Source organism: Salmo salar, chromosome 07 (assembly GCF_965601325.2).
Source record: "Salmo salar chromosome 07, fSalSal1, whole genome shotgun sequence".
Classification (NCBI taxonomy): Eukaryota; Metazoa; Chordata; class Actinopteri; order Salmoniformes; family Salmonidae; genus Salmo; species Salmo salar.
The window spans coordinates 18,774,713-18,786,767 of record NC_138297.1 but is presented as its reverse complement, the minus strand read 5'-3'; the positions used below and the strand labels follow the sequence as shown (position 1 = coordinate 18,786,767).

The 12,055-nt window shown below is 42.6% G+C and overlaps 1 protein-coding gene across 4 annotated transcripts in view; it reads left to right on the top strand.

The window, feature by feature from the left end:
- Positions 1-676: 676 nt before the first annotated feature.
- The window catches only part of LOC106608629 (protein phosphatase 3 catalytic subunit alpha), a 138,164-nt gene continuing 126,785 nt past the window's right edge, over positions 677-12,055 (top strand). For all 4 annotated transcript variants that reach the window (XM_014206697.3, XM_014206695.3, XM_014206696.3 and 1 more), the window contains exon 1: positions 677-977. In XM_014206697.3, the coding sequence (XP_014062172.1) occupies positions 917-977 (61 nt within the window). In that variant the 5' untranslated portion in view covers positions 677-916. The remainder of the gene's footprint in view (positions 978-12,055) is intronic.

Sequence of the window (12,055 nt, the reverse complement as noted above, 5' to 3'; positions counted from 1 at the left end):
GTATATTCTATTTCCTCTATTAGAATGTCTCTAAATGTCCACATGGTGGCGCTGTAATAACCAAATATAACTGTCTAAACTAGCTTACTTATAAATCCTAAAAGGTGGACTGTCTATCAACTACTTATAACCTTCCCTTTACAACCACCCTTAAACCGTTCACAAAGCGGTTAGGCTGAATACTTGCACCACCACGAAACTAGAGAATAGATGTTCTACTTGATTCCACCCACCCAGAGCCATAATATAACTCTGCACCCACCCTGTGTGCCAGGGGAGTGGAATCTCTAGCCTCGTGGTGCTCACTCAAAACAGTGAATATTTGGCTATCTAAATTGCATGGCATGTTGCATGATGACTACTCTAAACCCTTCGCGAGAGATTGAGTGAAGTTTAGATGCTGTCTTTGAAGAAGCAGAAATGGCAGGATCCAGCGCACAACCATGGAGTTGCAGGCCAACGCTTCACACACACATGATTGATGTTGCAATGTTGCAAGATACAGGAGAGGGAACTGATTTGTTGCAACACACAGCACTGCAAGTATAGCCTAATATTCATATTGTTGATACTTACGAATGTCATCTAAGCTTTAAAAATGCCCGTGAAGGGGAATAGGTCTCTGGCACCAATAGAAGAGCAAATATACGGGGGGGCGTATCTTACCAACTGCAGGCTAGGTTGCGCGCGCACAGCGCTGGGAGAAAGAACTTGATACAGAAATCACACGGACCTACAGTTTAGGGGTGGTGAAATTTGTAACCTTGTTGCAAGTATCTTTGGCGAGTGATAGGAGCAAGTGAGATCACTGAGATCTCCCATTTGGATAGAGTTCAGTTGTTGGGCAAGGACAGCATCGGCTCTTTTTCAGGCACAGTTCAAATATATTTGAATATATAACGTTAACACCCTGGAAATGTCCGAAAACAAGCCGAATGATGATCCGAAGTTATCTACGACGGACAGGGTAGTAAAATGTAAGTGTCAAATTAATTACGTTTTATCATAAACTGTTCTTACGTTGTTTTTGTAGGGAGGGAGGGAGGGAGGGGGGGGGGGGGGGGGGGTAATGAAGTGACACTGCTGCCATAGACGAATGTGTCTCCCTCGACACATTGCAATCCTAGTCGTATTGCGCCCTAATGGTCTGCTCAATTGGAAAGCTGGTTATGGAGAAAAAGGGTGTTAGCCGTGAGACATGGCACCGGCTAGCTAATCAGCAAAAGTAGGAAGTAAGGGTGTTATTCCAATAGTTGTAGGCATTCAAGGTTTGAATCAATGTCCATGTCTCGCGACGGGCTTGTTGGATGTGGTCCTGTTGTTTATCATCTGCACATACAATAATATCTCTATATTTTTAAACATTGTATTGCCATAAAATACATGTATTTTGTAGCCCCACACATTTCTTCTGTATTCACTTTTGCAAAATAAACGCACATGTACGAAGCATGTAGGCTATTGCAGAACTATTATGCCACGGTTAAAGTTAGACTTGTCCCCATATTTTGGTTTCATTAGGGACACATACATAATAGTGTGACGCGGTGTGTTTTATTCTAGTAATAAACATGTCTGTTCTTATCTAGCCCGCATGTTTGATGTTTGCCCCCATGGCACTGTAGCCTATGGGGGCTAGAAATCTCATGGGGGGGGCTAGGACTATCAGGACTAATTTCCTTTATTTTATTATACATTAAATCACTATTGATTTAAAAATGGAGTTAGGTTCGTCTTTATACTCTACAGACATGGTGTAAATGGTGCATCAGAATCTTCATTGTACTATAAAGGCGACTGTTGGGCACTCATCCCTTGACATATGACATCTCAGTTGCACATGTTGACATTTTAGCGATCAAAGATACTCCCGTAGCCTTTTGCAATGACAGCATATGTTTGGTATGTCATTGCATTTATTTGACACACCAGCTCTCTGTAGTTACTCAGTAAAGGACTATGTATTCTACCTCATGGTCCTTTACACAAGAATCCTTTAAGAACAGTTTTCCTGGGTTTTTTTTGTGTTAGTAGCTGGTATGTACTCAAACTGCATTCTACTAAACTTGATGCTCACAATATTCTACTAGTAGGCCTATAGGTGTGCTCTAAAAGAAGAAAATAACTTTATTCTTCTGTGACCACATGGTTCCATGGTAACCACTAGATAATAATCCCCCCCCCCCCCCCCCCAAGCCTTAGGCATAAGGTTTGCAGTGTGGTTAAGGTTTTGTTTAAAATCTAATTTTAAGAAGATCAATTGTAGAAATAGGCAGGGTTTATGACATTGTGGCTGTGTTAACTAGCTCCGAAACAGTGTTATAACAATAGACTGATCTACAACCTCAGCCTATGCATTCAGATTGGGATCATAAATGGAGTCTAAATGTTGATATGCAGGTGAAACGATTTGCCAATAGCAATATCAGCAACCACATACACATATCTGTTCTCTTCATAACATCTCAATTACAAACAAATCGGACATTGTTCTATAATCAATAATGACTGATGCTACATTGTAAAGAGATTAATAATTCAACTATGACCAGAGGACATGACACAGGAAAGCCCTGACTCTGTATATGCGCCGGTCTGGATTTTGTTTTCATACCAACGTGAATATAGAATTCTGTTCTCAATAGTTGCTTGCAATGTAACGTTGGTGAACTCTGTATGTCTCTCTCCTGCTCACGCTACTGATCGCACAGTCTTCATGTAAGCGTACCATGATCAACGTGCATATGTTAGCTCATTATCCACATTCATTCAGAGTAATGCCTACGGCTGCGGTTCAGGTCTTTGAGAATAAGGTCGAGACCTGTATGGGTGACTGGTAAGGTCTTGGGTGCTTTTGTTAAACATTTTCAAGAGACTGTCCCTATAGTTCACTCCAAAATTGCATCCTATCCGCTTCATAGTGTACTACTTTTGACCATGAACCATAGGGCTCGGTTCAAAAGTAATGCACCATGTAGGGAATATAGGGTGCCATTTGGGATGCGTCCTATGTATCAACATAATGGGTTAAAGCTCAGTAATGGGAAAATGATTACATGGTCCAAATGGATTCAGTGAGAAATTGAGAATCGTGGAAGTCCAATTGTACTACACATCCCATTAGCTCATGAATTGCTAATGTTAGACGACTCACAACCCACATCAGACGGAGTCACAATGAATGTCCTGAAAATCATAGGATTTTGAACTTGACGACAAACGGTGATATTGATGATGCTGTTAGGTTGTTGAACGCTACCATGCACGCACAAATGTCTATAAAATGGAAATAACAGTTTGAATTTTTCAGAATTTTTCATTCATTGTTTTTTTTTTTTTAAATCCTCCAACAGCTTTTATGATATCAGACTCAGAGTAGTTATTATTTTAGCTCTGTGTCAACATCATGCCTGTATTGTGTACAAAGCATCCCTCCAAATATCTGGAGGCTAAATGTCGGGAAGTCATCTGTTGCCAATCCTCCCAGTTCACCCTACGGCTGTTTCTCACCTTCAATACAACGTGCATCACTCATTTCCACCTGCTTTGAAAACAAATCCTGTATAGAACTGATGACGAGGCAGATGACCGTTTCAGTTTCACTAAATATCCAGGTTTGTCTTTATAAGACGAGTAACTATATTCAGTTTGTGGAAGAGCTATAGATCTAGACCAGTGGAGGCTGCTGAGGGGAGGACGGCTCATAATAATGTCTGGAATGGAGCCAATGGAATGGTGTCAAACCATGTGTTTGATGTATTTCATGCCATTCCACCTATTCCACTCCAGCCATTACCACGAGCCCGTCCTCCCCAATTATGGTGCCACCAACCTCCTGTGATCTAGATAGCTACATAACTGTTGCTACCGCCTCAATATCATGCATGGCAAGATGGCGACCATATTAATACGAAGTAAATAGTGAATATCAGTTGTGTATTTTATTTGACTCCAGCTGGGAAGGAAAGCCCCATAGCAGAGCATGTTTGCAGCACTCCCCTGCTTGCAGGGGCCTTTCCTTTGACTTGGATCGATAGTATCTGACGTTTGACTTTTTCGTAGAGGCCTGTGTCCCGTGTTTAAGACGTGTGGGGGTCCACCACCAGGGCCACTGATCCCAGCTAGACAGATGAGTCATTTTTTAGAACAGAACATTTTAAGTAACGCCACATACTTCACTCCAGCTTTATGTAATCACCTGCCCAGAGCCCCGACCTTCACCTGCTTTCAGGTTGCTGTGTGTGGGGGGTTGGGCGGTTGGGTGTGTGTGTGTGTGTGTGTGTGTGTGTGTGTGTGTGTGTGTGTGTGTGTGTGTGTGCATGCGTGCACGACCTACAGGGTCTCTCCATACACACATTTGAATTGGTTTATCTTTAAAAGTGGTTAATAGGATAATCACCAGGTGTTATTTGGATAAGTAAATTAAGGCATATCTGATATCTAGGAGGGGACAAATACTTATTTCCCTCATTAAAATGCAAATCAATTTATAACATTTTTGACATGCGTTTTTCTGGATTTTTTTGTTGTTATTCTGTCTCTCACTGTTCAAATAAACCTACCATTAAAATGATAGACTGATCATTTCTTTGTCAGTGGGCAAACGTACAAAATCAGCAGGGGATCAAATACTTTTATCCCTCACTGTAGCTACAGTATGTACATATAGGTAGGGTTATAGTGACTAGGCAACAGGATAGATAATAGACAGTAGCAGCACCAGGTAGTCATTTGATTAGCTATTTAGCTTGTTTAGCAGTCTGATGGCTTGGGGTTAGAAGCTGTTCACTGTCCTGTTGGTTCCAGACTTGGTGCACTGGTACAGCTTGCCGTGTGGTAGCAGAGAGAACAGTCTATGGGTGGCTGGAATTTTAGAAAAAATGTTTTTCCTTCTTCTGGCACCGCCTGGTATAGAGGTCCTGGATGACAGGGAGCTCGTACTCACCACCAATGTTCCCTCTAATTTTTGGGGGCACTGAGCAAATCTTTGATCTTGTGAGCGGAAAGTTGATTGTTGTGAGAATGTTGTGCAACTTCCAGCACGCGTTTACAGGCTGCACCCTTACAGGTTTAGACAGTAGCCAATAGGCTATTTCAGCGTAATGTACCGTAGGCCTACCAACAAAACCAATGGAGCAAATCCCATAATATTTTCACATGGACATAGCTTTTGATTTCTACGATATAGCCTACAGTAGCCTATATGTGGTTTTCAATGCAGGCCTACATTGCATGAGACTTTTAAAAACAATTTTACATTATGAAGGGCTTGACATTAATTCATTATTTTTTAATTATTATTACAATATATGCCTCTGTCTATTAGCTTATTTGCATATTCAAGCCTTTCTCAAAATATAACACTGCCCCTTAAATTTAGCTTTTTACTTGACTGGCTTTTCAAAGACAGCTTGAGATGTAGCCTACGCGTTTTGTGCTCTTGTAGGAAGCAGTAACTCCCCATTGCTGACCTATACTTATCTATAACTGGGCTAATAACTCGCTAACTAGCAAAGAATATAAACAAATTTGCACACGAGCGGCTCTGCGCTCTGATTTGTAAAGCGCATTCCCTCGTGGGTGATTGAAAGACCACACGTGGGCTACCCAATAGAAATTTTCTTCGTTGCGCTCCGGCTCTGCCTTCAACAAAATCACAGACTCGGTCTTGCAAAGTTAGATTTGTTTTGGTTTGTTGCATTGAAAGGGGGCTGATTCGATCACATAAAACACTTTGAACTATAGAGTGCAAAGTAATGGGTGATAACAGCAGCACTAGATGGGATAATTGGGGAGACGGGATAGACGGGATGAAGAGCACCATTTGTGACTGATAGCGGCAGCCGCAGAGAACATAATGGTATTATCATACATGGATTGTCAGCTGATAATGTAATATATAAATGCAACATGCAACAATTTCAAAGATTTTACAGAGTTACAGTTCATATAAGGAAATGAGTCATTTGAAATAAATTCATTAGGCCCTAATCTATGGGTTTCACATGACGGCGCAGCCATGGGTGGTTTCCCAGTGGCCCACCCATGGCTGCGCCCTTGCCCAGTCATGTGAAATCCATAGATTAGGGCCTAATGAATTTATTTCAATTGACTCGTTTCCTTATATGAACTGTCAATCATAATGAGTTTTTTCCCCACAAAAGGGCTTTATTACAAACAGAAATACACCTCAGCATCCCTTTAGGCGATCCCACAGGTGAAGAAGCCGGATGTGGAGGTCCTGGTCTGGCATGGTTACACGTGGTCTGCGGTTGTGAGACCGGTTGGACATACTGCCAAGTTCTCTAAAACAACGTTGGAGAGGTGGTTTATGAACATTCAATTCTCTGGCAACAGCTCTGGTGGACATTCCTGCAGTCAGCATGCTAATTGCACGCTCCCTCAACTTGAGACGTCTGCGGCATTGTGTTGTGTGACAAAACTGCACATTTTTAGTGGCCTTTTATTTTCCCCAGCACCAGGTGCACCTGTCAATCAATCAAATGTATTTATAAACCCTTTTTTACATCAGCAGATGTCACAAAGTGCTATACAGAAACACAGCCTAAAACCCCAAACAGCAAGCAATGCAGATGTAGAAGCACATAATGATCATGATGTTTAATCAGCTTCTTGAAATGCCACACCTGTCAGGTGGATGGATCATTTTGGCAAAGGAGAAATGCTCACTAACAGGGATGTAAACACATTTGTGCTTAATTTTAGCTAAATAAACTTTTTGTGCATATCGAGAATTTCTGTAATCTTTTATTTCAGCTCATGAAACATGGGACCATCACTTTAAATGTTGCGTTTTAAATTTTTGTTCAGTGTATATGGATTGGATAGAAACCATGCCAACCAAACTGAAATGTCAGTGCACATTTATGAAAACATTATGAAACGGAACATTTGAATTAGTGTTTCTTATTGGACAAGTCCTGGTATTCCCTTTCTGTTTCAGTACATTTTCCAGTGTCGTGGCTAATAAAAACAACCCAGGTTGTGAGAGAGGGTTTCGTAGTAGTGGAGAAAAATTGCAACTTCCTTCCAGTTCCACTGAGTTTTGTTTATGTGCGTTCCATGGCCCCTCAAGTTAAGAAACTTGCCAAGGAAAAATCTTTTGGGAGTTCTTATCGAACGGAACTCTTGTGGACGTCCTTGTATCAGCTAGCGACAGCGACCTGTGGAATCTTAACAGTTCTGAAGTGAAGTATTTTTCTGCTGCCATAATTGTCTCCTTAATCTTTGTGAGCATCAAGGTGAGAGAACGTCTATGAATATTATTTTGGAAAAGTATGTCCATCCTTGTCTCTTTTTATTATCAGCTTGTTGTTAGGACTGTCTTTTATTTTCACACAAACTAAATACACTGAACAAAAATAAATGCAACAATTTCAAAGATTTTACTGAGTTACAGCTCATATAAAGAAATCAGTCAATTGAAATACATTCATTAGGCCCTAATCTATGGATTTCACATGACTGGGAATACAGATATGAATCTGTTGGTCACAGATACCTTTTAAAAAAAGGGTAGGGACGTAGATCAGAAAACCAGTCAGGATCTGGTGTGACCACCATTTGCCTCATGCAGTGCGACTCATCTCCTTCGCATAGAGTTTATTGGGCTGTTGATTGTGGCCGGTGGAATGTTGTCCCACTCCTCTTCAATTGTGTGCAAAGTTGCTGGGTATTGGCAGGAACTGGAACAAGCTGTTGTACACGTCGATCCAGAACATCCCCAACATTCTCAATGGGTGACATGTCTGGTGAGTATGCAGGCCATGGAAGAACTGGGACATTTTCAGCTTCCAGGAATTGTGTACAGATCCTCGTGACATGGGGCCGTGCATTATCATGGTGAAAAATGAGGTGGTGGCTGTGGATGAATGGCACAAAAATGGGCCTCAGGATCTTGTGCCGTTTCTCTGTGCATTCAAGTTGCCATCTATAAAATGCAATTGTGTTTGTTGTCCGTGGCTTATGCCTGCCCATACCATAACCCCACCACCACCATGGGGCACTCCGCTCGCTCACACGAAGCCATACACGCTGTCTGCCATCCGCCCAGTACAGTTGAAACCGGGTTTCATCCGTGAAGAGCACACTTTTCCAGCGTGCCAGTGGCCATCGAAGGTGAGCCACTTCCCACTGAAGTTGGTTCGAACTGCAGTCAGGTCAAGACACTGATGAGGACGATGAGCACGCAAATGAGATGGTTTCTGACAGTTTGTGCAGAAATTCTTTGTTTGTGCAAACCCACAGCTGTCCGGGAGGCTCGTCTCAGACCATCCCGCAGGTGAAGAAGCCAGATGTGGAGGTTACACGTGGTCTGCAGGCTGCTTGGACGTAATGCCAAATTCTCAAAAATTACGGAGGCAGCTTATGGTAGAGAAACATTAAATTCTCTGTCAACAGCTCTGGTGGACATTCCTGCAGTCAGCATGCCATTGTGTTGTGTGACAAAACTGCACATTTTCGAGTGGCCTTTTTATTGTCCCCAGCACAAGGTGCACCTGTGTAATGATCATGCTGTTTAATCAGCTTCTTGATATGCCACACCTATCAGGTGGATGGAGGATGCTCACTAACAGGGATGTAAACAAATTTGTGCAAAAAAAGTTAAAGAAATAAGCTTTTTGTGCAAATTGAAAAGTTCTGGGATCTTTTATTTCAGCTCATGAAACATGGGATGAACACTTTACGTGTTGCGTTTTTATATTTCTGTCTCTTAAACATGCACGCGCAAACACATGTATACACACACACACACACACACACACACACACACACACACACACACACTTCCAATTTCTACGGCCCTGCAAATCCTTTCTCTCAAAGTCTAACCCACATGCACCCTTTTGCTCGATCTATGACTGCCCTTCACAACGCACTATACTCTCTTGCAGTAGGATTTGGGGAATGGTGCACCATGGGAAATAAAGGTCAGACAAGCGGAGCTCATTTTCGCCGAGCTGTGGATTTGGGGCCTACAAGCCTTGAGGGTGCAAAGCAGCCAGCCACAGTTAGTGAGCTATTCATGGGCATAAAGACAGCGTTATGGCCCGGAGCAGGCCTGTTTGCAAGCGAACGTGTTGTTATTACTCACAAAGAATTAACCATGTGGGCTCTCTCTCACTCTCTTGTCAGTGTCTGCAGACCCAGAGACTGTTTTTGTTGACAGAGCTGCACTGCTTCCTGAAATGAACCACGGTTTCACCTGTAAAAAGTAAAAATCTCTGTTTTGGTCCGAAGAGCTGCTTGTTGCCATAGCTTCTTGGATGACACATATTTCCTGCTCGCTACTTGTCATTGGCTGCTGTACACCATTGTCCGCCCTCAGTCATTGATTGGAACGCATTAGTGTTTTTCTTTTAAGTCTAACCCCAATGAAAAGAGAGGGTAAACGCATGAGAGAGAGTCAACATTTACTGAGTGGTTTGAAGGACAGAGGAGCCTGCTGAACAAATTGAGATGGAAGACGGTATATGCTGACAGATTGTATTCATTAAACTGGCTCCCGAACCTGTTCTCTCTTTACTTTGTCATTTGAATCAGAGTCAAAATCAAGTCAATTTCAAGCTTAATTATTGCTCGACATTTGTTCAATTCATCATGGATGTATGCCCGACACGAGACTTGAGTGTCTCAAAATAACGACTAAAGAAGTCCCTTAGTCCTCATGGTGTCCCTTTGGCATGTGGATAGAACCCCGGCCAGAATGCCTATGGTGTGTAAGATTACAGAAGAATTAGTCTTTGTTTTGGATTTAGAACACAGCACAGTGGTTGATTTGGCCAGATTAAGCTCCATATAAAGGTGTAAAGGCAGATCTGCTCAAGGGATGTAATCTGACTCTATGCATTAGTCTGTGCTCTTGCTAATTCAGGCCAAACAAGTGTGGCTAGCATAGCGTAGATTTGAAAACAGCATCCCAAAACAAAACTGTTCACCTAGCTAGCATTTTCGATTGTCGCTAGCTAAGCTTGTAGTTTTAACGGATACCCCACCCCCCCACCCCCACCGTACGAGTCCATGGCTTTTGAATTTCAATTGATCACATGCATTTGTTTAAACGAGGCCACCTGTTATTCAGTAATTCTTAAAAGCATAGGGCAGGGGATCTTGATTGTCTTGGCAACTCGTGCCGTGTGATTCAAATTTTGAAGGAAGGCACCAGGCCATGTGTTCGCCTCATAATGTGAAGGTCATGGGTGCCTCACAAGACTTGTCCTTGTTCCTGAGCTGATAAAGTAATCTCAGTCAAACTCCACATTAAGGAATGCCATACATGGCTACACCAATACAAATAGAACCCAGGATACATCATACACATGTTGTTTCAACTTAAAAAGACAACTTACATTCATTGTAATATGCAAGTTTATACAACTTAACAATTTAGGTTAGTGGGGTTAAGACATTTTTTGTTGTTAAAACATTACACTCCAGCGGTGTAGATCTAGATAGAGTCCTGCAAAGTTGTCTCTGACATTCCTACCTCTCAACCAGTCTTCTGTGACAACATGACTGTGTTCTTAAACACAGATTTATCACTGAGCTTTTCTTGCTGATGATATTTATACTTTTATCGATAACTCGATCCTACCGCTAAACTCCACGGAATCAGTGATATTGTGAAAGCCCTACTTTTATGCTCACTTTGCTTGCCTTGCTTGTCATACCCAAGAGCAGTTATCTCCCTTTCCTTGTACTGTAGGCACTACGCTTGATGTGGTAAAAGTTGCTGTCCTCTTTTGATATGTGCGTTTTAATATCTCCTGTTACCGTGGCTGGCAGGGTGTTTTCCGCTCTTTGTTTGGCTAACAGCAGCAGTCCGTTTGGAACGGAGACAGTTGAACGTCATAAGATCCCCCTCTAGAGCAATCAATGGGATGTCTACCACAAGTGTAACTACACAGCGGGCACGGACACGCAGGGAGGTCAGAGGCTAACCCAATGGACGGAAGCCTTATTGGAGCCGGGAGGGTTTCAAGCAAGCCCCCCTAATGGTTAAAAGCCTGGGCAAAAGACTTGCCGGCTTTATCCCTTTGACACGTACCAACACACAGGTGTGATCATTCTACAGTGGTCCATGTAGCGTACACTCAAACCTGTGTGATTAGAGCGCTTATGTAGAACGTCCAGTTTCGATTAACAGTCAGCGTTTGAGCTGGCCACACTGTTTTTTCACAGAACTATTTTGCACAAACTGTCCTTTACAACATTATGCAAATGTGTTAAACATTTAAAACAGAAATAACGTATTTACATAAGTATTCAGACCCTTTGGTATGAGACTCAAAATTGAGCTAAGGTGCATCTTGTTTCCATTGATCATCCTTGAGATGTTTCTACAACTTGATTGGAGTCTACCTGTGGTAAATTCAACTGATTTGACTTGATTTGGAAAGGCACACTCTTGTCTATATAAGGTCCCACCGTTGGCAGTGCATGTCAGAGCAAAAACCAAGCCATGAGGTCGAAGGAATTTTCTTTAGAGCTCCGAGACAGGATTGTGTAGAGGCACAGATCTGGGGAAGGGTACCAAACATTTCTGCAGCATTGAAGGTACCCAAGAACACAGTGGCACCCATCATCCTTAAATGGAAGTTTGGAACCACCAAGACACTTCCTAGAGCTGGCCACCCGGTCAAACTGAGCAGTCGGGGGAGAAGGGCCTTGGTCAGGGAGGTGACCAAGAACCCGATGGTCACTGACAAAGTTCCTCTGTGGAGATGGGAGAACCTTCCAGATGGACAACCATCTCTGCAGCGCTCCACCAATCAGGCCTTTACGGTAGAGGGGCCAAACGGAAGCCAGTCATCAGTAAAAGGCATATAACAGCCCGCTTGGAGTTTGCCAAAAGGACTCAGACCATGAGAAACAAGATTCTCTGGTCTGATGAAACCAAGATTGAACATTTTGGCCTGAATTCCAAGCGTCAAATCTGGAGGAAACCTGGCACCATCCCCACGGTGAAGCATGTTGGTGGCAGCATCATGCTGTGGGGATGTTTTTCCGCGGCAGGGAATAGGAGACTAGTCAG